Below are 27,454 nucleotides of genomic sequence, written 5' to 3'. Positions count from 1 at the left end.
TTATCAGTGGACTTAACTTTTATTGAGGGGAAAAAAAAAAAGATTTACATGTAGCCGTAGGTTTTTCCATTCATACTTCCAAAAGTTCAAAAAGGACTGGAAACAAAACTTCTCCATCATAATTTCAATACCAAAAAGTTGGTGATTTTATCTTTCATGAACAGCAAATTATATAACTAATTGCTATGTTCAATAAATATTCTTTCTGCTGCACCAATTAAAAGGAAATATTCAACCAAGTACCACAAAGACCCCAGGAATTTAACAACTTTAATTTCAACTGTTATCCACTGTGTAGCAATCCATAAACTTTTTTCTATAAAACACACAGACTTAATTTTGAGTGTACAAGGATCTACTCTCTCAGTCAGCCAAATACCAAATTCTGATCTAGCTCAAATAGTCTACTCTCAAAGCAACTACTTGACACAAAAAAAAGAAAAATTAAAAAAATCCTCTGGTTCATGACTATCTAAGCAAATTTATCATTACAGAAAAGGCTCAAAGTCATTACTTGTTTATCAAAGTAATAGGTAAACATTTTAACAGAAAGATTAACAAGTTACTTGGAAATGCAAGTTTATGTTAAAGTATCCGAGTGTGTGTATACTACATATGACATGCAAGCTTTAAAAATATCAATGCTCTCTTCTGATTAGTCAGGAGTCCAACTGTTTTAGAAACGAAATAGGAATGACTTCCAAAATGTATCAGCACTTTGGGGTTCTCTAATTTTTTTGCTTGAAATGTTTTACTACACAAAAACTACAACAATTACAATATTTAAGAGTATTACAATAAGAAGGGATGGAAAATAGGAATACTTCAACTGAAAATATGTATATTCTAAATGAACCAAAGACTTGTGAAAGAGCTGGAAGGAGGACAAGAAAGGGAAGATGGAAGGGAAAAGCTAAAGATCTGAACTTTGTATTTAAAAATCAAGTCCTCAACTGTAACTCTTCTGATATTCAGTAGCGCCCTGGAAAAAACAAAAGATGACACAATTACTAATTATACAACCAAACTAATGTACACATTATCACAGCCTAACTGTGCCCAGGTTTTTTGCTTTCACATTCAGAATTCCTACTGATCAATTCATGTAACAGTGTTTATGTCAGCCAGATTTTGTTTATTCACTGGTATTTACTTACTTGGACTATAGGAACGGGATCTTGATCGCGATCGGTATCGACTATAATAAGGCGATGGTGATCGTCTCCTTTAAAGGAAATTAAAAAAGAAACCAAACAACATCCATTATGAAAGAAGCCTTATTCACATCACTTCTACAGAACAGAACCCCTTCCTTAGCACTGAAAGACTTGGCCTGCATGAATGATTTCTGCTGTATTTGGCTGTGGCTTATGGTTATTTAACAAATGCTTTTATATTTCTCTATTTGATGTATTTAAACTCAAAGATATTCCCAGACAAAGAATTTAATAAACTCTCACTAGCCTTACAAACACATGAAGTGCTTTTCCAGATGCCTACAATTCTTGTTGAACAACATTCTCTGAAACCAGATAACTTTCAAAACAGCAAGATGGTTATGAAATGTCAAGCATTAAAAATCCCATCCACAAATAATCCCTTTTTAAACAGCAGTGTGTATCAGCTGTCCCTGGTTCTATATACAGCATAGAAAAACGAGTTCCCTTTTTATCTGTCCACTTGATTCCTGGGGTACATGCTCCACACCTCCTTCACGTAGCAAAATTAACCCCTTAAACAACAGAAAGACCAAATTACATAAACACTGAAGACTCTGAATACTTTAATCCCACAAAACCTACAAGAGCATGGCTCTAACACATAACAGGCGTGTATGCAGAATATTGCTACAAACTGAATAATGTGCTTTGTCATCTAACTTTTCAACAAATCAACAAATTCACTGTTACAGAAATAAAATAAAGATTAGGTACCTGTATCTGTAGTCATATTCTTCATATCTGTCATATCCTCTGTCATACCCCCTATCATAATATGAGTCTCGGCGACGACCCGCTCCACCGCCACCACCTCCTCCACTGCTATTAGGGGAAAAGAAAAAACAAAAACAAAATCCCCTTTATATATCTACTCTTTGAGTTAAATTATTAGATAAATAAATATAAATTATTTTAAATCTTAATAAAGTGGTCTTGTAGTAAATCAGACACTTAAGACTATATCACAAAAATATATAAACAAAATAATAAAAAAAACCACCTTCAAAAACTCCCAGAAAAACAAGGGAATTGACTCTTAATTCCCATCAAAGTAAAAGGCAAATAGGCACCTTAGTATTTCAGCAGGCTAAGGATACATTAATTGATCATGCTGGAGATTATTTTTTATTAACAGGTCCTTCAATATTTATATAAAGATACAGTAAACTACAGTAGGATTTAAGAGTGTATGTGAACCACAGTACTGCAGTCTTTATATTAGTAATTTCTTCAACCAGAATCCAGCCTCCAGTTTAAATCCATCAAACTTACTGTGTTGGTCTGCCCATGTAGATGCCTGGGGTGGGTGTATGAGCTCTCTTGGTGATTGAGTAATCCACTCGAATCCTCCTGCCATCCAGCTCCATTCCATTTGCATGCTCCATCGCCTGCAGGAGACAATGCACAGGGAGGTGAAATTTGCAACCTACTGGTAACTAGGGAAGGCTATGTACAAACACATTATTTTCCACCAGAAAAACAAGCTCAGAACTTGTCTTGTTTAGACTGGTTACTAGTGCCCCACTGTGGCGACTGGCTCATCTCTTGTCCCCACGCCTGTCTGCCGGTGGTGTAACAGGACTGCACTGGGGTGCCGAACTAATGCGACTCTCAATCCCTCTTAAGGGAGCACAGGCTAACCACTAACACAGCCACTCACCCTAGACTTTATCTTCTACCCATCTGAAAGGTAAACTGAAAGTCAAAACTGCTTTTTTCCTGAAAACTGCATCTTTCCTACCACCGTCTCTGACCCAGAGGGGACGGGCGGATTCAAAAGCTGTGCAAAACAGTGGCTTCCTGTAGGGTGCATATGGCCGGATTACTGCTCGTCGGCTGCCATTTCATGCTCTCCCAGCCTCCTGCCATCTCCCTTACAAGGACCTACTTCAGCAGAGCTTAGTAAAATGGCGGGTTCAGCCTACATGGATACCTAATTACAACCTTCCTCCCCACTCCCTCTCACAATAGCAGCTCGCTTAAGTGATACACACAAGGGTCTGCGCTCAGACGCCCGTGCCTTCAGAACCGCCCGCAGCCCCTCAGCACTCGCTGGGTGTTCCTGCCCCGCTTCTCCACTCTGAGAATCAATACAATGGCCTTTCACAGACTCCAACCATCAAAGTAACTTTAACAAAGGAGCACAGCGTACTTTTGAGAATTATATTCATGCAAAAGTAACCTAAAAACCCAAACCCCAACAAATCCACAACAGTTAATTTTTACAGCTAATGATAGACTTAAAGGATTTTTAAAAATCTGCTTTTTGAATTTTAACAGCTTTTGTTATCTGCTACACGATCTCTGAAATATCAACACACATCACTTCTTAACACTAAGCACAGTACTTAGTCCAATACACATTATTTTTATTTTTTCATGTGTGGAGAAGAGACACTGTTACAATCTTGACTTAAAGAACATAACCACTTTGCTATTTTTAATCCACAAAAAACAACACCCAACCTCAAAACATGAAGGTGCCTCTGAGCACAGAATTTTTTTTCTTCTTTTTAATTATGAAACATTTCTTCAAAAATCTTAACTCTAAAAAGAGCCTTACTGAACTCACATACAAGTCATATAGAAGATACAGAAACCTGACCATCCACTAGATTTACCTGCTGTGCTCAAACTGGAAGTGACTGATGAGCACTAATGTATTTATTGGGAGTGAGTTTGTATTTTAATAATGCTGTTTGCGTCCATACTAGATCGCCACCTAGTGATTTGTGATCCTGTACAAAACTAACTACATGTAGCCAACTGCAAGGCACAGCAAAGAGCAGTCCAAGTCGTTCAACATACACTCAGGTATTTTTTGTGACTAAAACACGCTCCTCAGCTTTAGTTTTCCAGCCACTTCTCCCCACAAGGATGATGTAAATTAAAATAAACCTGTGCATGCATACTAGGAAAGTTTGTGTGCACAAACCTACCAATGAAGGCTGCAAATAACTGGCTGAAAAATTACTCTCCATAATGAAAAATATCTTTCTGGAAATGCAGCAAGTTAACTTGTAAGAAGTAAAAAAACATTCTGCTGCATGGCATTTTTAAGTCCAGCCAACGCAGCATAGTAAGCTTAGCTGACAAGAAGCCACCTCAAACCCAGAACATCTGGCATGTGTGTCTTATTTAGTTAAGCCAACAAACACCTCTTCCAGAGGAAGTGCTCTTTGACAGAGGGAGCAGTACAGAGAAGAGCAACATACCAGCAAGAGAAATGAAGAATTAATTTTGAGAGTTGCCTGCTTGTTTCAGAAATACCAAGAAATGTGTTACATTTCAGAGGATAAAGATTAGTTCATGGTTACCACACTGCACAGAACTCCTGACACCCTGCTCATAAGGTCTAATGCCCTACCAAAGATTTAAACTTAGTTTTCTTATGGTTCAGCAGCTGTCAGCAATAACTGCCAACAACAAATTTTAAAATAAAGAAAATCTTTAAAATATAGACAAAAGCAACAAAGCCTCTTACAGCTCTGACTGCATCCCCAAAGGCAGGAAAGCCAAAACTTACAACAATTAGTAGTATGGATTACTCACATCCAGTAATTAGCAACTGGAAACTCCCTCTACAGAGGTTCCCAGATTCTCTGCACCACTTAACGTGCACACCTCAGGTCTCTGAAGTACTTAAGTTGACATTATTAGGTAAGGACTGCTGCAAGATGACCAAAAGCCCTCTCTAAAAACCTGTGTTCACGTGGTACTTATTTTGTATGAGGGCTGTAAAAATATATTAGTGATCCTAATCACTGGCATTTCTGTGCTTTATTGAAAGTTAAAGTAGTTTACAAGAATATTTCAGATTTTACAGGCTTATTGTATGTCATATTCAAAAGAAATTTCAGTTTCCTTTTCTTGATGGTTCTGGGTGTGAATGACTGCTGTGTTAAGAATATTTGAGTGTCAAAGAGAAAAAACTTCATATTTTCTCTAACAATGCTGAAGACATTCTCAAATCCTGTTTAAGATGATCAAATGAAATTTTTAAAAGAAAACAATCAAATATTTGTGTTTAAGACACACAATGCCCTCTTAGGAGTCTTTATCTATCTACAACCTATTTTATTACAAGATGTATTCTTTTCCAAATATTGGAATGTCATTAAAAGACTCGCATGGCTTTTGCAAGAGGGTAGTAAGCAGGAAAACAGCATTCCTATAAACATATCATCTTCATTCTGGTAGCAAATTCTACAGAAAATTTGATTTTTGTAGACTAGAATACACACCTATATGCTATATGTATGCAGTCAGAAAACAGAAATAGGATGGGGAATGGCATCTTGGATCACTTTTATACAGTTTTAGAATTTTAAACCTTCAACAGACTATCCACAATAAAAAAAACTTGATTACCTCTAAGGTGTTGGTTTGACAAAATGAGCAGTTCCTGAACTACAAAATCATCTCATGGCTCAAAAATGTCAGAAAGCATTAAATTTAACAAAGATTTTAATGTCATTTGATATTTAATACAGTATGTGATGTTTTCTGTATGTAGGACCAGTCAGGTAGAGTAAAACAAGTTTGGAAAAACACTTTTAATTACATGCACAAACTTACACAGGCAGCTGGTATTAGTTAAGTAATCAAGAACCCACTAAAAAAATTAAAGACTTTCAGTCTGGAAAACTATTTCAATAACTTGACATCACTACAAAGTTAGCAACATACATACTGAATATGTTTAAACAGTCAAACATTAGCAGTTTGTATTGTGGTATTTTGAAAATGTATTCTCACAATTTAAAAATAACTACACAAGACACTGCCTTCCCCCCTCACTGTAGTTGTAGGGGTTTCTTCTTCCTTTTTTACCAGAAGTTCTTCTCTACTGCATTTAATGCCACTGATAAAAGAACATCATCTCCACTCTATCACAGGTACAGCAAGGGATGAAAGACATCATGGATTAAATTCCCCCCTCAAGTATATCAATTATTCATTCAGTTCTGGATTTACTGAGAGCCACTGAAAGAAAATTCTGAAAAAAAAAATCTGATGGAATTTATGAAGAAATTAAGAAACTCAACTTTTTTACACTTGCTGCAGTCTGCCAAGTTCAATTCAAGTGTCCATTTCATTTCTGAACAACACTCAATTTACATTCTCTGGTTTGAGATTTCAAAAAAGTTTACAATATTGTCAATGATAATTTTTAAACATCTACAGTTAGGAGCTTAAGCACTGACAGATTCAATGCATTATCTTAAAGCATACTTTAGAGCTTCAGAGTCAAGAAATACAGGATTTCAGAGAACCAGAACAAAGAACTGGATGTTCCTGCAAGTATTAGCAATTTCATGGTATTTCAGAGTCTCCAGAAGTCTGTAACTTGTAATTCCAAACATTTGAGACCTTCTAGTGCTCTTTTCTGGTAAATCAAGGGCTTTTTTTTATACCATGAAGAATATATAAAGCATTTCTTCAACAAGCCATAGGAGTTTTGTTCAGTAACATTGGTTCCAAGCCAGTCTGCTTGCTTGCAGATTTTATGTTTTTCAAACTGAACCTATAAACTCCATTATTCTGGTCTTTGGCAACTGAAAGATATTAGTGGTTTGTGTTGATTAATCAACAGTACTTCAGAAAATGGTTCTGGAAAGATGGTCAAAACTTTTTTGAAGAAGAACATCTAACTAGATCTAGCACTAGAAAATTCCATATTGCCAACAGCTGCTGTAGCTGATGCTTCCTAGAAGAGATCCTCCTACAGACAGTACATTCACAATAGCCTCAGTTTAAACAACTAACACTTCACAGTCTGGGCTACTGAAAAGCTGGTTTAGCGGTATACAAAATCCCTGGTAACTGTAAGAACCACATCTCTAGAACAGCCAGCACTTTTCACTCATGGTTTTCTCAACTTACTGTTAAGTAAGGCCCTGACACAATCAATTCCTCCCCCATCAACTTAATTTTTTCCTCATCCTAGTACTGTGATCCTCTTAAACACAGAAAGAAAATCCTTATGTGATGGGCAGATGAATACCCTCTATAATTTAGTGAAAATATTGCAAAGCAACATTACAACGCTGTCTCCATGACAGTGTTGCCAATACTACAAACTGTATAAGACAGTGTGAGAAACAAGCCTTGAATAGATGTTTACAGATATTGCCTGTTGCACATGTGGTTCTGAGGACATGGAAAAGGGTGGCCACGACAAGATACTGCACCGCCCAAGGCAAATAACCAATACAAAATATTTTTTAAAAACCAACAACGTTTTGAAATAAAACAACTTCACAAAAAACGAAACCCACTACACTTAATTCTAAAAACAGGTACATAATGACAGCAGCTTTTCAAACAGGCTTTGAACAAGCTGACAGACAAGAAAGAACATTGGCACAGCAAAACCTCAGGTTCCTAGACAACCATTAGACATTCATCAGCTGTTTCCCAGACATCCATCAGTCCTTTACATTTCCTGTCTGTTATCATACTTTGAACTAAAGGTAGTGTCCATGAGCATCTTCAACATGGGTCAACCTAAGAATCCAGTTGAGTGTTATCTTGCAAACACTATACCACTGCAATAAAGGATGAAAAAAGAACCTTCTGTCTAATCAGGAAGTTACATCTTAACCTTGGCAGAGTTTCAAATGGAATAGAACTATATTCTAAAAGTAATCTCCTAGATTGGACACATGCTTTAAAAACTTCTCAGTCCTGTTATAGTGGAATCTCTGAAGCTACTGTGATGCTTTGACAGCTACTCTGTGTAGTAGATACCAAAAGCTAAGCTTGTGCTTCTCTTTATAACCAAGATGCTCATGTACAGCTAGCAACAAGGCTGCTATGATGTCACAACCTGAAATTCTGAAACAGTTTAAGTAAAAATAAACTTTAGAACTGCCCCTTCTGTGTCTTCAGGACCCTGAGAAGTATCTGCCTTAAGAACTGTCTTTGGAGTTAAAATACATCGAGCTAGTTGACAACTTAAAACGTCTTTACGACCATATGGACACTGTACAACTTAAGTTTCTGAATCATGAACCACAGCAACATTTTAACTAGCTCAAAAACTGATCCTGTTTGTAAAAGTGGTAACAGGGATGACAAAGACCCTGAGGGATTTCAGCCACAAGAGAATCCATGTGCAACTGACACTGATCAATCTTTAAGTTACAAAAGTTTAAACGTAACTACTCACAATTATTTTTATGTAAAATTTAAATATTACCTGTATTTAAGTGCATGTCTGCTAAGAAGCTTCCCTGTGCTGGCCTTCCTGAAGGGCAATAGTGAAGATTATGGAAAATCCTCATTTTTCTGTAGAGTTCTACTCTCATTTAATCCATCTATCTTTAAAAGGACTGGAATTCAGTTCAACATCTTATGTCTTTACTTAGATGTTTAGGATGTTGAAGGTTCCAGATTCTGGTTATTGTTTTTGGTTGGAGTTCTTTAATTTTTTTATTTTTTTTTAAGAGGAGTTACTCACTCAGAACAAAAGTAATTCAAGTGTCACTGCTTTTATGCACGCTCAAGTTTTCAGACTATCTTCCAAACAGAGGACTGCTTCATTTCCTTCAGTGCTCTCCTAGAGGGCCTGTCACAAAATTTCACACCTAGAGCTATATATCTATCTATATATATGAATGCATGTACCTACATTTATATATTTCCCCTTCTTCTACACCAACTGCCATTTATTGCCATCTTCAAATCTGGCCTCAAGGCCCATGAAATAAGTCAAATAAACAAGTTTTCTTCTGTCCTTCTTGCCAAAGTATTTCAGTTATTTAAGTTCCAGGTGCTGGGAGAGTTTGCATCCTTTCCCCCTCTTCAGGCACCAACCCGTTGGAGAAAAGAAAAATGGGTTTAATTACATTCCAAATTATTTCAGTTTCTGCTTAAGGCTCTAATTTTTACTTCTGTATTTTTGAATGCAAGTTACATCCCTTTTTGTTTTCCTTTGCATTCCAGTTTCATGTCATCTGCCAAAACAGCTTTATACTAAACAAATTACTTCATGCTATTTACACGGAACATTTTAAGAAATGCATGGTATCACGCATGACCATTCCCCGTGGCAACCAAGAAAAAACCTACTTCTAAAGGCATATGAAGCTGTAAAACAGACAAGACTGGTATATAAATGTGTCAAGGAATATTGTGCAAATGTTTCACAAAACAGCCATTTTTTCAAAATCCCAACAAATTCAGTGTGCAAAGAAATACAAGGCTAGAAGTTAGAAGAGAACAGGCCATTAAAGACACATGGATATACAGCTATCCACTGCATGAACCTCTCTACCAACCTGAGAGTGCAGGAAAATATAGAAGGGACACTAAAGGAAGTTTCCTGTCCTTTTACTTACCTCTATAACCTGCAACAACCACACATATATACATCTACAAAGACTACTCTTCTTCAGATCATACTCTGGTATGATCTCAGTTGGATCAAACCAGAAGTCAAAGACAAGAACTAAGTATAGTTCAATCAAGTAATCCACAAAGTGTTGGGTTTTGGTTTTTTTGGTTTTTTTATTATTAAAATATCAAGTAGCATCAGAGTTCTTATTTCTCAGCTCCTGATAGGTTCCAGAGTTGCCATCCTCCCTGCCTTCAATGCTAAATGATCTATAAAGAGAGGAGTCATATTTAATATCTCCTTATAAATAAACTTATCAAATGCACACAGAATCAAACATCTGTCCAAACCTATTAATCCATAAGCAAAATGATGTCTGTGACTCAGTTTGTCCCAAAGAAAGGAGATAATCACACAATGCAGGCTTAAAGAATTATTTTAGAGGGTGTTTTTACTTTTAACAGCAACTTTACCTACAAATTTCAGTAAATGTGGTAAAGTTCATGGTATCATCACAGGGATAAAAAAAACTACAGCTAATTGTACATTGTGGTGAATCACAACACAGGCTGCTGTTCATATTGTTTGATTCTTTCCTTGCAGATCAATTATACTAACAACTCAGTCTAGCTATTAACAGCTATCTGCTAAACAACCAGGAAAACAATTGGCCAAGGCACAAATCAAGAAAAACCCCACTGTTTTTCAAATGTACAATAACATGCAGGAGAAAATGCATCTTCAGAATTTTGATACAGAAGATAACTTAAAACTAGCTTCCAAAACGTTTCAAAAATCCTTTAGACACTGAAGCCTCAAAGATTTATTTGCATTTTGAATAACAGACTAAAACTGAAGTCCAGGGCTCACTGCTGATTTAATACAGACAGCTTATGGTTAAAATATGATCACACATCTGAACACTGAACTCAAATGCTTCATTTGTTTAGAAGTGCCACACTGCTTGAATAAAGCATTTTAAATTAATCTCAGTGTGAGAATCTGCTAGCGAATATATACTCAAAACTTGTTTTTTTTTTTCAGACAATTAATGAAGATAAAGCATAAAGAGCACACCTGAAAAAGGTAGCAAAGCATGTGCTTACCTCTTTAGAATCATCAATTCTCTCAAAATAAACGAAAGCAAATCCTCTTGATCGCCCAGTCCGTTGATCATAAACCACATTGACACCAGTCAAAGGTCCGTAACGGGAGAAGACTTCACGTAAATCTCTCTCAGTTGTGTACAAACTGAGACCAAACACTCCAAGACAGGTATTAGGATCTGGATTAGCCTGGTAACAGAAATGTTCAACTCCAGTTAATTTTAGTTAAAAAAAATTAAATACTCCTATACCAAAAATTATAGATGACAAAAAAAAAAATCTGAAGAAAACTAAACAGGTTAATACACAGCTTTACACTTTAACAGCTATCATTCTAATTGTAAGATTGTTTCAAAAAGCAACTACTTTCAGTGGTTTTAATTTTAGAAAAAAGACCAAGACAAACTTCTCATGTTGGTAAAAAACTCAGTTGATAAAGTTTAAGCATTCTGATTTACAGAAAAGCTACAGAACAAGAGGAATTAATGTTATTAATATTTCATACATAAATTATCAACAAGGGGCAGACACCACATACAATTCTGTGCTAAGAGGTCTGTCAACCTGAACTCCCACCTTCAGCCCTTTTGCATGGTCATCACAGGCAGCAGAGTGCACACTGCCTCCAGCTGCCCACACTACATGCAAGCACTTGAGCTCCTAAACACAGATGACTGAACTATAATGAACTAGCTTCTACTGAAACTTCCTCCACCTCAGCATTTCCTATCCAACTATACTGAAAGTCAATATTTACATTTGTAAGTTAATCTTTCCACTCCTAAACTAGATGAAAGGCACCTACTTCTTTCATCTAGAGAGCAACCAGTGTAGAAGGCCAGTTCTGTGAAACTGTAATCCAAAAGCATGCATAATTCTTTAGCACAAAACTCTTGACTCTGACATGATGTGGGATACTTAATAAATTTCACTTCAACTAGACAAAGTCAAATATGTAATGGTACAAGGTACAAGTTCTCTTTAAGGTTCAAAATTTCTCCACATGCCAGAGAATTTGTATGTGATGCCAAATCCTCTGTAAGAATTATTTTGATCAAAATCAACATGTTTTTCAGTTAGGTGTCTGGCACCTGTGATACTACATGCAGCCGTTTAAAACACCAGCAAGAAGCACAGAGATTTAATGTTTCTGCCAAAATAACAACTGGAAGTTGACACAGCTGAAATTTATATTTCAGTTTCAGATAAGTCATCTATGCATAGTAGTTTATGCCTGAGTCTGCTTCTCAGCCTGATTCAAAGACTAAAAAGGTTCAGATCTTCTGTCATATTTTTTTCAGCACATTTACTCAAGAACCTATTGTGGCAATAAGATGCCCACGCTATTAATATATTTGAAGTTCCCTTCTTTCAATTTGTTAAAGTTCAAACTTCTTTTCAAGACATGAATCTTCTGCAATTCCTCACTGTAGCTAAAGACCACAAGATCTGGCAGTTTATAATACAAAAGTTTCAATTATACACATCAAGATTTATATTTTTTACTCCATATTTCAATCTGATAGTTCAATCACACTGGCAACTATACTAATTTTATTACTGAAATCCTGTAAACATAATAAAATCTGTCTTTTAAATCATTGTTTGGGTAAATTCCTCCACACCACCATACCTGCTGCCCTTTGTTAACATCCCTCTTAGAGTTAAAACCCTATGAATTTTTCTGAGGCAAGAGAAGTACTGAGATCAGTCTGCAAACAGTAAATGCCAAGTGACAACTGCATCACCACTGGAAGGCCTAAACTGACTGTGGAGGACTAAAGGGCAGCTTTTGTATTAGTTTTTGTACTACCTCCCATCAACCCACTATGCAAGCTCTCTCTACAAGAAAAGAAGTGGCAAAATTGCTACCAATTTTCCTGGTGTCTTTAGGACCTTGTTATTAAGGGAATTTCAAATCTGTCTAATTTCAGATTCATTCTGACACTGCCAGAACTACTCCTTAGAATTACGGAGAAATTCACTGTGAAAACACTCAAAGTGTTTCACAAAGTCACTTCCAAAGCAGAAAAACATCTTCACATAGCAAAGCATCTTAATATTTCCTGAAGTAGCAAAGTGGATTTTTCCACCTTTCACCAGAAATACAGCTAACCCACCTGAAGTTCAGCTATTTCTGCCAATTTTTCAAGACACTGGATTAATATTTACTTCATAGTGATTAGATGCTGGCAACAATCCATAAAAAGCTACTACGAACGTTGCTTCACCACAGCTTATGCCACTGCATGCTATCACTGCCAGAGTCCTGCCCTTTTCCCCTTTTGTCTTCTCCCTCACATTGGTATTACCTCCTCCTGGTGATCTGCTTCACCAGGGTAAGCCTGCAAAAAAACCCCTGTATTCTTTTTGACAGAATTAATAAAAAAATCTGCAGACTAAACCAGATTAAAACCAAAAGTATCAGAAACATCACTGCCTTGAACAAGGAAAGGCAGAGCTGTGTAGCTGTGTGCAGTGATATTCATTTGGATCAGCCTAAAGTGATGTGAAACCAGAAGCTAAAGCACTGAAACAGATTAGACAAGAAACTGGAGTGGAGGCTACAAAGAAGATTAGGGGATTGGAGTACCCCCCTTAGGAAGAAAGGCTCAGAGAGCTAGGCCTGTTTAGGTTGGAGAAGAGATGACTGAGAGGGCACCTCACCAATGAATACAAATATCTCAAGGGCAGGAATCACAAAGATGGGCCAGACTCTCTTCAGTGCTGCTCAGCAAGAGGACAAAGAGCAATGGGCACAAACTGAAACATGGTACATTCCCTCTAAATATTAAGGAAAACTTCTTTGAGGCTGTCTGAACACTGGAACACACTCTGTGTGTAGAACACACAGAGAGGTTGCTGAGTCTCCTTTTCTAGAGGTGGTCAAAACATGCCTGCATGGGATCCTGTGGAACCTGCTCTAGGTGCACCTGCTTTAGGGGGGGGTTGGACTAGCTGATTTCCAAAGGTGTCCTTCAACCCTAACCACTCTGCCATTAGAAAGAAGGACACTGGGAGAAACCTCAGAATTACACAATTTAGTATTACAGATTTTGGTTTTGGTGTAGCTACACCTTCTCCTGCTCATACACAGACACTTTTCATTAACATTTTAAAAGACTTACTGCACCTCCTTTTCACAATTGTAAATTTTTCTAGTCTACTATAAAGATGAACATACCACGTAATAACACATGGCTTTGCTTCAAGGTAAACCAAATTAAGTAATCAGAAGCATAAAATCACAAGAAATCATCAACATATGCTCTATAGGCAAATAAGTACATGGGAATTTTCTTATATGGATCCTTATGTCAATCTTATCAATACTAGCAGGTTGCCAGCACTCGGAGGTGGTCTCGTTTATGTAAAGGTTACATATACGTGGAATTGTAACAAAAAAAACAAACTAATCAGAACTGCTCAACTTCTAGAGCAGACAGAAGCCCATGTCACCATACCTGTACATACGGACTTGTACCACAATGTTTTCAACTAATTTCTACAACTTCCCTTCCAGTTGCAGGCCCAAGAAATAAGTGTTCAGCTGTAAGGACAGAGATTGCTCCACAAACACCCCCCACTCCCATCCAATCTTTGTATCCTCCAGTGACAAAACAGCAGGTCAAACTCAGCCTGCAAGTAACCTGGACTACACTGATACAAGCAGCAATTGTTTTATTGATACTCAGCCTTTTTGAACATGACATACTCTGCTGCCAGTGTGCCTTCTCCTGTTGGACATTGGAGAATGACTACGGCTCCTTCGACGTCGGTATTCTGGTGTGTATGATCTGCTTCGAGAACGTCTCCTATGGGAATGAGAATGGGATCTGGAGCGAGTGTAACGTCTGTGCGAATGTCTTCTGGACCTGGATCTTCGACAAAGAGAAAGCCTTTAGTCAGGTCATGCATATGGTCACAATGCATTTAACTGTAAACCATACATTTTCTAAAGAAAAATCATTTCTTAGATGATGCATACAATTAAAGCCATTAAGCTTCTTCTACCTTGCACATCTAAAGATTGCATGGATGTCTAATAACCTGCTCAGCAGCACCATTTTTAACTCTTGGACAGTACTTTTGGCATGTGCTGAGGATTATATTCACAACAGTTCTCAGGAACTTCAGATTTTAAACTTACACCAGCTTGGCTGCTTATTTAACTAACAACTGCCCAGTGACACAGAAACTAGATATGCTACACTCTAAAGTACTGTTTTGACTGAAAAAATGAAAAAACTGGCAGGACTACAGTGCTGCAATATCTACAAGCGAAGTTTGTCCAAGCATGAAAATTACTCCAGACAAAAAAAAAAAAGAAAAACCCAAACACCTGCTCTACTCCTCAAGGACTTCTTTGCAAACATCTTGTTGACAATAAGCTGTTTAAAACAGTAGGTAATCATCTGGCTAAACATTACAAGAAGAGAAGAGAAACTGTAACATTAGCTGAACTTTGGCAATTCAGAGCATAGCAACTGTGGGTTTTGGTGAGAGTCAGGGAAAAAAGCGGTTTGAGTTTTCCCAAACTACTCAAAAGAGAACAGAAAGGAAAGAATTAATAACAAAGTTTAGCACCTGGTGTCATGGAGAGGAGGAGTGAGTGAGGAACGTCATGTTTTGGTAAAAGCACATTTACAAAAAGTGTTGCCTTCCTTGGATCAATTAACTTAATTCTATCCTTGGTTCTGCGAGCCAGTCTATAAAAATGTGTCTACTTCTGCAATAAATTACTTCTTCTGCTATCTGGAAGAAGCCTGTGTTGCTGTATTTTTTCCCCACTCCCTAGCCTTACAGTTAAAAGCAACTCTTTCAGTTACTCTGTATAAAGCATATAAATAGAGAAGATGTATTACTGATCTCTCCCAAGAACTGGGAAGGAGGAACAATGTAAGACTATTGCTTTGTCCCCTCTAGTGAAAATGCTGTTTTCTGGTTCCTCTCCTGGTTGGTAAAGAAAGATCCCCTAGCTCTCCTCATTTCCATCAATATGTTGGTAAAAGGGAATAGAGAAGATAGGTAGTATAAACCAGGTAATATTTATGGCATAATTAGAGAAAAAATCAAAGACATGATTCTGATCCATGCAAGCTCCGTCAGAACGGAGAGCTATAAAGCTTTACCCTCCAACACCCATATTTGTGGTAGAGAAGGACATGTGCAGCATAGAAAAATGAATTTAAATCTCAAAACTATCATAAATCAAGAACATATCCACACTCAATTTAAGACTTAGGTTTTGATTATGTTTTTAAAGCCTCCAATGAAAGAATGTCAAGAACATTCACAAACACTGTCTTCCAATATTTCCAATGGTTAGACAGCTTACTCTTTTTATCTAACCCTGATGCCTTTGCACCAGGTCTCACTTGACTTTTTTTCTTCCCCCATATAGGAGAGTTCCCCACAAGAATTTCCCCATAAACAATTCTGGGAGAAGGAAGCAGGAGCTTCACAGAATTGAAACGCCATCCATTCTCTCTCTTCTGGAAGAGACAAACCTACATATTTTAGTTGTTATTTCTACGTTACTACTTCTAATTATCATATTTTCTCTACTCATACCCATGAAATAATTTCCCAGCTTTGTCCACCCATACAAGCACAAACAGGCAAATTAACATATCCCTGTTAGCATATCCCAAAAAGTACTTCTACAACAGGGGAAAAGAAATTTCATCAACCTACCAAAATAACAGCAGTAACACCGAGTTGACATGAATAACTTTGAACATACCTTGATTTTGATCTTGACCTTGAGTGCGATTCAGAGTGTTTGGAAGCCCTCGATGGACTGCGAGATCCTGACCTGCTCTCTGATTTTACACGAGCAGGACTCCCAGCTGGAGATTTTGACTGGGAGCGAGACTCCTAACAAAAAAGACAGTATTAAAAATGGTATTGGTTGTGTAAATGCCTAACTCCTAACATTTTAAGTACAGTAATTCTATTATATTGATTGCTCCTGAAAAACAAATGGTTAGGCAATACCCTCCAAAATAAATTTCATTTTGCTAACCCACTGTTAATATTGTATGCTTGCCTCAAATAGGTCCCTGCTTGAACCAGATCACCGATTCTCTATTAACTAAGTAATCATGCAAATTCATCTACAACTTGATCATACAGACACTGGAACATAAACCATACATTTACTTAACCTAGGACCCATTCATTCTTCCAGATTCTTTTAATTCTACTTCACTCTTGCTTTCTACTTTTCTTCATTCTTCATTGAGTTTTTCATTTTTCATACTTCGTGTATTCTTCCCCAATTCAAACAATTCATTATAGCCTTAAAAAAATATTCAAGTGCTTCTATCTGACCAATCTTCTGTTCAATTTTTTCCCCCATTCAATTTTAATTTTCTGATCTTTAATACTTTTCATTAGCCTTCTTTTATCTTGATTTATCTTCCACATTCTTGGAAAAAACTCTTCAATTTCTTCACGAACATTAACCTTAATGGAAAAAGAACATTTAGTATATTTAAGCACGTGGGGATTATAAAACTCTGCTGGAGTTCAGATGTTATCTACCAAATTGAAAAGCCAGCAGGTAAAGTGCAAGAAACTATTTTATAAAACAATTTTTAAAAAAATATATCTTTAAAACTGTATAAGTGTCTATGTTCTAACAATAAGCTTACTGCGTCCTCAGTGTTTTACTGTATTTGTAAAGCTACCCTCCTCCCCGCTGAGATTTTTTTGGTAAGATACATAGATACACTAAAAACTAATTTGCATAAATATACTGAAGTATTGATATCAGTGATTCCCCCCCCACTAAAATAATAACTATATGCTTCTCAGTATTGAATAACCCAAATTTTACTCCTACAGATTATTAATACACTCTCAATTCAACAGAATGGCCAAAAATTTCCAGTCAAAACCTATCTATGCACATACTTACTTGCATAACACATGCACATAGGTATAAGCAACATAAATTATCATTCTTCCTATATTTTCTTCCTCATTGTTATCCTGTTTTCCTTATATAATCCATAAACTAAGATGTAGAATTGTATAGTTAAAGCAATCCAATAGAAGTAAAAACAGGAGGGGTTTTTTTCTTGCATGGTAAGGCACACAAGAGAAAAACTAGGAAAACAAGCAAACAAAGAGCAGGTTAGGATTTCCTCACATTTTACAGTGTACAGCATTCCTAGGGAACTTAGCTATAAAAATTTCTACAGAATAATGTGCTATATACATTTGTAACTTCACAAAATAATAAAAAAAAGCACAGCAAATTCCCCTCCCAAATATGTTACATTTCATGTTTATTTGCATTATCTTTCCTCCTGACTGTCCTCACATTTTTTTTTATCTTTCTTACTCCACCTATATCCAGATTTGCATTTTCTTTTGCAGTTAAAATTCTTCACTACTTTGGACTGGAGTTCTTTTTCAAAGGATGCTGTCCTCATATTTCAAGATAGTAAACTCACCAGAAATGGAACCTGAGAGGCTCCTTATTAACAACTATTACAACCACACTACCATTCCCCTTCACCTCAATAAAAAAGACAAAGGACTCATGGAGAATGTCACCTACTAGGATGATAGGACTGCCAAACTTTAACAATGAAAGCCAAATTCAAAGCTTGGCTGTGACATATAATCGGGTCTGCATAACAGGTTACCCTTCTGAAGATGGCTAGGTACTGAGCTAACTACAGGACCTCACTGAAATAAATTATATACATGCCTTTAAATACTACTAAATTTGATTTGGTGTTTTGACATTAGAAATCCACTGTTTGCAATAAAGAAAAAATTCTCTTATAACCACTAACATGATTTTTTTATCACCTCACCCCTTTGTACTTTACAATGTTTGACAGCCTCCTAAATTTTTCTCTTTATAACTCATCCCTCGCAACAATTGCCAATTTCTCTGGGAACTATTTGTATTTCTCTCTCTAGTAAAAACAATCAGTAATAAAGAAGAACATTCAAAGTGACATCAGATTTAGAAAACACCCTTCAATAAAAAGACAAAGAATTCACCCTCCCCAGAGACTCCTTCTTCATAAGGATACTGCACTGTCCACACTTTTTACATCTGAAAGATCAATTCTTGAACAAGAACTCTGGAAACTTGAACAAAGGCAACCCCCCATCCCACCCCCTGATCCTGCACAATCTAAAAGTATTGGGAGGTTCCAAAAATATCATGGACCCAATTGCTCCTATACAATGTAGAAGTCAGCTTAGTGTTCTTAGCTACTCAACTTGAAGCCTCTTATAATACCACCCATGGAGTCTTCAATAATATCAGCTATGACACCAAATCTGTATAAATTTGACAAAAGCAAACATTACAACATTTCATATAGGTTAAGTCCTTTTGGAAGTATCTGTTTAAGACCCTTAGGGGCTGTATTCACAAATATACAACGTGAAAACTGCAATGACAGAGGGGACCATGTAAATTCTAAGAGATTTCAAACTTTCTCAACCAAGTAACTGCAGATGTACGGAGATTACCTGATAGCAGTTGCACATTGTCACTGGCAAGCAATTATATCTCATCTTCTGATGCAACATAGTTCACCTAGTTACAACTCCTACAATGCTTCTAAAGGAGACTAAAGGAACCACAGTAACCTGCAAAAGTTTAAGGACTTAAAGATGATGCTGAAAAAGTACCTAGTAATATTTATATTACTAGCAAGACTATAGGCAAGGATTAAGGGATTCAGAGCTTCAAGGAGTCACAAAGAGATTTTAAAGAAAAATTCTCCTCTATATTCCCACTCTAATTAAACAATTAGCAAACTGCATATTAGTCCACACCACAAATCAACCCAATTTTCTTCATTAACTATTTATATCCATTCTGCAATACATATGACCAAAATATTCAATATTCTTAGTATGTCATCTTTAACATAAACCAGACAACTCTATTACCCCAAAGAACTAAAATACCTCAGTTTTGTACTAGTCTTAAAGCAACCTATGCATTTGCATCTTAACTCTGTTCTTACCACAGAAACTAGATGTTGTGTAGGGAGAGAAGAGACTAAAATTGCACTTTGGATCCTCAGCATTTTCTTATCTTTCTGTTCTAAAGATCCTCAATCATTTAAGAGCCACAGATGAGACTCAGCTTAAACTCAGCTCCTCATCCCACCAGCTTCCCTCAAAACAGTACCTAACTTAATGCCTTCGGTTTCATTATGCAGCTGACCAGTCACCCTTACAAATTTGTAGGCAGCTAATTCACTATCCCCATGTCAAACTACCTAGATTTACTAGAGCCTGCAGGAAAAGAGTTTTGTAATAGTCTTCAAATCAGACTTCCCTTTCAGAACAAATCCTGCATCTGCCAACAACACTTTTCCCAGGAAACACCTCTCCCCAAAACACAAAAAAACCCAACAGTGTGCTCCTTCAGAGTAAGATGTAGCAGTTTCCTCAAATACATACCAGGAAATGGGACTAAATGGGACTAATGCTTCACCAAGAATTGGAACTTGGAGCCAAAATCGTAGACAAACACAAAATCTAAAGTTTGTAGCTTTAGTTACTGATTCTCTGGATAAAATGCACAGCTAGAAGCATTCAAAGCAAGCACTGAGGAGAATTTTTAATCCTTGTTACCCTCTTTCCTCTCAGGAAGATTAACAAACCAAAGAGACATGCAAAGAATCTCTCCTCCTCCCCCATTACTCCAGTATCATATAAACCCAGACACTGAACAACTATCAACAATTTAAGATTATCCATCTGAGCCAGGCATCAGTCAGTCCATGTATTTCATCCATACTGATAAAACTGTTTAACTTATCTAAAGTTCTGCCTACCATTTAAATTACTTGCATTTTTCAAAAGAAATCCTACTTTCCAATGTAATTACTATTTTAGAAGCATTTAAAACACTTTTACACAGCGGAGAACAGCAGAAATCTTGAAGCATTCTTTCCATTTTCCACCCACCAAGAGAAGGTATTATAAAGAACATGGAGGGGGGAACCACAACAAAACAAAACAAAACTGTCCAACTAACCAACAAACACCCCCACCAAACCAATCAAACAAACAACCCCCCTGTTCTCTCACACTACCCTTCCATCCCAAACTTGTCATGCCTTACCTTAACTCTTACAATTTCAGAGTATGGCTTAAAGGCTATCAAAATTTAGAGCAAGATGCTAACTAAAAATAATTATGTAAGTTTAAATTAAGCTTTCTATAGTAAAGCAGGGGAAATGGAAAAAAAAAAAAACAAAAAACAACAAATAAAAACAAATTTAAAAAAAACCAAAAAAACCAACCAACCAAACAAAAAAACCCCCAACTCCAAAACATTAAATCATACAGAAATTTCAGGTGAAATTAATTTGACCTGGGGTAAAAAAAGGGACAGGACAAGTAGTCTAGCAATACCATTTCCAAAAATTTCTTAAAAACGTCTACCCAAACTAAAAAAAAATAAATGAAGTTGAACTCTATTAAAAAGGAACAGAAAAATATAAGTAGTCAAAAGAGAAACATTAATTTAGCAGCAGTCCACATTCACTGGATAAAACTACTAAGCTACTGACATCTCACTTATGAGGACAAGATTACATTTTTGCAGGAATCTACCAACTTTCCTTGAAACTCACAAAATAAGTTAAATCCTTTTTGCTCCATACTGTGATCTGTCACTATACTAAAAATAAAATGGATCCCTTAATTAGCTAATCTTCTATAAATATTACAATAGTACGCATAATAAGCTTCTGTATAAAAAGCATCTTGTAAGTTGTTACCTTGAAGACATGGATATTTTAAAAGTTACTAACATAAGCAAACTTTGTGTATTTCTCAATGATCCCATTTACGAAAAGAAAAGGCTTCAGCAATAAAGTTTTAGAAATTACAAGCTAATCTCACTGAGGCTTGAAAATACACATCTTCAGGGAAGGTTCTGTAGTCATTCCTCTACCACACATAGAAGACAGTAAAAAGAATTTGTGTTCGAAAGGAGCAGTCCTCCCAGCTGACAAGGTCCAGAAGAATGCAGAATTTATTAAGTTTGATTAAAACAAAAAAAAACAAAAACTGGACTTCCAGAGAAACACTCCCACACTGGTCAGACACTGGAGGGTGACAGCAGCACTTTCCAAGCAAATGCAGAACCCCTGAGCACTAGCAGTCCATTGTGCTTGTGTTTGAAAAGGTGTGGGAAGCAACATTCTTTCCTTTCTATAGAGGTGGCAGACTGCCACTGCAGGAGAGATGGAATATAACAGCTAAGCAAGCCCGACCCTGACACCGTTGGCTGTTTTTTTTTTTTTTTTTTTTTTTGCTAAGGAAATCATCTCCAAGTTGATCAGTTAGGTAATTCCGTATGTATTTAAATATTTTGCATCCAAACTTCATGAAGCTTAAGGCACTTTCACAGGCTAAACTAACCCAAAAGTCACTTGTGTACCAATGAAATATGCATACTTCAACAAGATGGGCCATGTGCAAAAATCATACATTTCTTGAAGTGTTTTATTAGATTATACTACTTGTCTCACAGTAAGATCCCACATAAAGCAGGATCATTAGAGTGAAGACAATCAATATAATTGCAAAATGGAATTTCACCTTTGTTCTGATAAAAGGTTTTGCCTATTTAGACAAACACAAATACTTGTAGAAAACTACTGAACTCTTACAATTGCAGAAATCAAATGTTACTAGAAGCTCAAAAGAAAAAAACTTATCAAAGTTTCAAGAGGAGCTACTGAAGTGCAGGTCTGTTCAGACTCTCTTTTGTTCATTGCTCTGGGAAACATCTAAAGTTGCACCACAGATTGAACATCAAATAAACAACAGCCTATAAAAAAATAGCAAAAAATATGAAAGGAAGTAAGAGTGACTTGCCATCTGACAGAAATAAAAGATGAAAAAAGCCTCATTTGTCAGATCTGCTCACAAAAGCATTCAATGGTGATAAAATACCATTGACGTTTCCAAACCCAAGTCACTGGAAAAAGCACAATTTTAAATCTTTCTTTATTCTTAATGTCCATAAACTTAGCTCTAGCACATCCACTATATTTTTAATTCTTCAGACAATTTCTTTCCATTAAATCACCATGCTTGAGGAGGGAGCTTTCTTATGTTCAAACAGCCACATTCTTAATAGAGAACTTGCTTAAGTTGAAACAAAATGACACAAAACAGAGCAGATGTTGATTAGTCCGGGCATATTTGATTAAAATTTGCTTTAAAAAAAAGTCAATAAAGGAGTGAGTTCAAGAAGGAAAAGCTCTACAAGGATTTCACCTAATACTTTAGAAATGGAAGTTTTAAAGAGTACAAACTAAGCAATTTCATTGGAAAGTTAATTCCGTAATTATTCATTTCCTGTTCAGATTAGTTAATTTGATTTTAAAATAATGAATTAGAGGCAAAGTGAATGTTACTGTCGACAAAATTAGCATTTAAAAAAATTCTGTTCATACTCAACTTTCACTGAAGTGCTTTTGGGAGAATATGCATCTACACAGATGAGAACATAAAAGGCCTTAAACGAAACTTAAAACACCCTTACTCCTTTGGCATTCACTTTTTAAAAGCACATCACACTAATTACCACTTAAACTGACAGGGGGTGGAAGAATTGAAAGGGTACTCAGAATTCTTGTTTGTGCCAAATTCCAGGAAAACAGGTTCTTAAAACTTTCTTCCAGTTTCTGCAGCTCTTTCTTCCAAAGAAAACTTCTGCTTTCCTCTCAGTGCTCCATGCTTGGATATAGCAAACTGAAGCATCAGGACATTCAGTGCCTGACAGAGTCATATCCAATCTGGAATAGCAGACTAAACACTACAGCTTCAAAGTAACATGTGCTTAATTTTGTGCCTCTGAGTACTTTCAGTGGAAATGAAATACAAAACGTTAGTCTGAAATATAATTTCTTATTTCAAGAATTTTAGTACCATCACAACAAAGCAGTTATTACTGAAGAGGAAAAAAAAATTAAAAGGCTTCCAAATGTTCTTCAGTAGAACCACAAAACCCCCCCCCCCCAACTAGAAATCAATCAAATGCCTGCCATTATGCTCAGTTATGCCACACTGATTGAAAAATTTCAGTGTACAGAGCAAAAACAAAAGAAGTTTTCCAAATGAAGACTCAACACACTCAGCAGTTCTTTCAAACAGGTACATTTTCCATCACAAAAAAACCCAAAACACAACAAAACCCAAGAAACTGATAAGCAGAAGCCACAGTAACTGCTAACTGCAGGACTCTTCAGACTTCCTGTACTCTCAACTACATTTGGCAGGAGGTGGTGTGCAGAAATACTGAAACTATAGAGCTGTAATAGCTTTGTAACATAAACAACAGATCCATCAAAGAGCCCAATATCAATGTTCTGACAATTAACCTAACAATTTCTTTCCTAACAATAACCCACACTGGGAATACTGACAAGAAAATAATCCTTAAAGATATAAATCTTGACTGTAAAATGGGAGATTAACATCATCTTTAAAAAAAGAGAAAAAAAAATAAAATCAAGCATACTCATTGCTCAGGTTTCTGAAATCTAAGATCTTCCCCCTTCAGAGATCTGTTTATTTACCCCATATTGCTTAGCTACACAGACACTTTTCTTCCAAGCAATCAACACAGGTTTTGTTTACCTCACGCGAGAAAGCAGCAGCAGTTATTGCATAGCTAGGTAAAGAGCTTGCAGCCTATTGATTTATTTTAAATCACCACAAAAACGGCAACAATAGTCATGTAGAAGTAATTTTTGGAAGGTAATACCGTTCTTCTAAGATTTTATTGCCTGTTTCCCCAGACAATAACTACGTATGTAACTGCAAGGCTGCTGTCACCGGATCATCAGAGAGTCACCAAGAGGATGCTCAGGTGTTTCTCTAAAGAATCTCTTAAAAGGGCAAACAAAAAGAAAACCTCAGCAAAATTAAAAAACGTAAACTGTGATGGAGGAGCACACATTACGCTTCTGTTTCAAGTGGCTTCTAACTCCTGCTTGCCTTGATCATCACTAAAAAAAACAAAAAACAAAAACAAAACCACAAAAACACTGAAAATGGAAGGGACCTGTCACACGTGTACATGAAAACCCGCAGCCATCAGAGGGAAGACACAGGCCTAACGAGATTACAAAGCCACAGCAGCTCGTTCGAAGCCTTCAGCTGCACGATCGATGACTTTCAATGGTTTAATAAAGACGGCCAGATCTCCCCAGCGGTCAGAGGGGCCCGGCCCGTGGCAGCTCCTGAGCCGGGAGAGACCGCGCACCTCGCACAAAAGGACGCGGGGTCCCTCCTCTTTCGGGCGGGAGAAGGCCTCGGCGGCCCGGCCGGGGCGGGGGAGCGAGAACGGGCAGGACAGGCGGCAACAAGGCGGCTCGGGACCCCGGGAAGAAAACAGAGGCGCGGGGAGGAACGCCGGGGCTACAGCAGCGCCGTTTGCACGGGATCAGCCCGCGCTGGCCGGGCGGGGGCCGGGCCGCAGCACCGGGACCCCGCGCCCGCATCCCGCCGGGCCGATGGGAGCGGGGAGCGTGAGGGAGAGGCGCGGGCAGCGGAGAGGGACGCGGGCCGTCACCCACGGCCCAGGCAAGCGCGGGCGCCTCAAGGAGCCATTTTAGAGCCAAGCTGCGCTGCCCCCACCTCCGCTACGCCCCAGGACGCCGAGCGCCGCCACCCACCGCCCCCGGGCCCGAACCCCCCTCCACACGGCCCGCGCAGGGGAGGCCACTCACCCTCCCCTCGAAGTTGTTCTCCTCCACGTCGCTCATGTCGGCAGAGTCCTGGCCACGGGGCTAGGGCGAACGGGGGACGCTAGTCCCGAATAGCAGCAACAACACCCACGGCCGCTGCTATCGCCGCCGTTACCGCTATTGCCGCTATTACCGGCACCGCCACCGCCGCCTCCCGCCCGCGCCTCCCGCACCGCCGCAAAATGGCGCCGCCGCGGCCGCTCCGTCTGCGCCCGGCACCGCGCTCGGGGCGGGGCCGCGCCCGCCCCTCACAAAGGAGGCGACGAGCGCTGCGGGGCCGCCCGCCGCGCATGCGCGCCCCCGCCGCCGCGGGAGCGAGCGCGCTGCCCCCGGCCCCGCCCCGCCAGGTGCGCGAGTGTCGCTGCGAAATGTGGAGAATGTAAACACGTGTTCTTAAGAAGGCATGTTCTTTGATGTCTGATATTTGTCAGCTTTCAAAACTAATCGGTAAGAAGGGAAATTTAAGCCCGGAAGCAGGCAGCTGGCAAGCAAGTGCTAAGTGATGTCCAGGCGTTAAAAAGATAAATTAGCTGTCGGTAGAATTGCCCTGTTAAGGTTCAAGGCTGGACAGGTTTCAATGGTATCCGACCTAGGGGGAGGTTAACAAAGCTTAGGAAGAAGGATGTGCCACTGATAGTGGACACAAAGAACGCAGAATTCGCGGGTCACAAGGATATTTGGCAGAGCTCCCAAGATAAGGAAGAAACTATTAAAGACTACTTGGCGGCTGTGCTGAAGCAGCTCTGACTGGACAAAAGGTGATTCCGGCAGGGGGGAGATCTGTGACCGACTCACAGACCACCGACTGAAGAAACCCACCGACTCAAAAGAAGAGAAAGACTGAGCATGCGGGCTAATTAGCATGAGAAGCGAAAGAATAATTAACCAATAGAAGATAGAATCCTGATTAGTAAGAGAACGAGGTAACTTGTAGCCAAGGGACATTAGCGCCTTTGTTTGTTAAAGTGTATAAATAGCGAAACGTTTTGGGAGTCGTCGTGAAGGCTTTGTGGATTTCCCACCCAGCACTGCTTTCTGTGCAAAACTGTCAATAAATCAAGTATCTCAACTCTGTGTGCGGACTGTCCTCTTGCACACCGCCTAAAAGGAATTTATTTTGGGACAACACGGGGCAGCTCCTGCCGCTCCACACATAAAGGCTTCCTCCTCTGTCATACGAGGACTGTTCCTTCACGCCAAAAAAATTGTCTACCTTGCACCTGTGTCTCCTTATCTTCCACCTCCCTCAGCACATTCTCTGGGGTTCTGCTCCTGCAGTGCAAGGAAGAATAGTTCTATGTATGTGTTTATGCAACGATATGAATTTGTATGGGTCCACGTCATCAGGGTTGTTTTCTTATGGCAAGAGAATATTTAATATGCAAGGCTGGAGGGCTGCTTTTATTGTACACACGTGGAGGTGAAGTCACAGGATCCAGTTTTGAGTGCTTCTGTGAAACAAAGGCCTAAATATTGACTTGCAATCATGAGAATTGCATTTTAACCAGTATTTTATTAAAAGCTTTATCCCTTCTGCTCTATCACCTCAGAAAGGTTTCCCTGATTCTGTATCCTATGCAGTTTTGGTGCTTCCTCCTCCAGCATGCACCAAGAGCTACAGCAGCTGATACCTTGCAGGCACTTGAGACCGGTATGTAGCTCCTTAAGTCAGAAAATTTCCCAAGATGATGGAACAGCTAAACTCGCTCTGTCAGCGCAGGGAAGCACTGACACTCCCAACAGGTGCTCTGTTCCAGCGGAGATGTCTCATGAACACTGGTAGCCAGCTGTCACCTCAGCTTGAGGTTCTAAAAGAGCCTTGACATACACTCTTGTCTACAGGATTGGTTCTGTTTCTTCCTACCCAGACCATAAATGATGATGATTGTTTTGTGTTTCTGTTGTAGATGAAAGGCTGGAATTGTACATGGCAGCCCTTGCTCTTTTTCCTTGGTGATTCAGAAGCAAATAATCAACTGAAGAGTAAATTATCACGCAGAGGTAAGGAAAGCAGTATTG

The 27,454-nt window shown here is 38.3% G+C and overlaps 1 protein-coding gene across 5 annotated transcripts; it reads right to left on the bottom strand.

Annotated features, from left to right (window-relative positions):
- TRA2A (transformer 2 alpha homolog) lies at positions 1–25,671 on the bottom strand. Of its 5 annotated transcripts, none has more exons than XM_056482733.1 (8): positions 25,418–25,671; positions 16,414–16,547; positions 14,383–14,542; positions 10,668–10,856; positions 2,493–2,608; positions 1,935–2,042; positions 1,158–1,225; positions 1–982 (listed from the first exon to the last, which is right to left on the bottom strand). In XM_056482733.1, the coding sequence occupies exons 1-8, from the start codon at positions 25,451–25,453 to the stop codon at positions 972–974; spliced, it is 822 nt and encodes a 273-aa protein (XP_056338708.1). In that variant the 5' UTR covers positions 25,454–25,671; the 3' UTR covers positions 1–971. The 5 variants fall into 5 exon arrangements, with proteins under 5 accessions (XP_056338708.1, XP_056338706.1, XP_056338707.1 ...); XM_056482731.1 differs by having other exon boundaries at positions 14,383–14,548; positions 25,418–25,669; XM_056482732.1 differs by having other exon boundaries at positions 1,935–2,039; positions 14,383–14,548; positions 25,418–25,669.
- Between the last annotated feature and the right edge of the window lie 1,783 nt (positions 25,672–27,454).

Source organism: Oenanthe melanoleuca, chromosome 2 (assembly GCF_029582105.1).
Source record: "Oenanthe melanoleuca isolate GR-GAL-2019-014 chromosome 2, OMel1.0, whole genome shotgun sequence".
NCBI lineage: Eukaryota > Metazoa > Chordata > Aves > Passeriformes > Muscicapidae > Oenanthe > Oenanthe melanoleuca.
The sequence above is the reverse complement of the archived record's forward strand: the minus strand, read 5'-3'. Positions and strand labels throughout refer to the sequence as shown.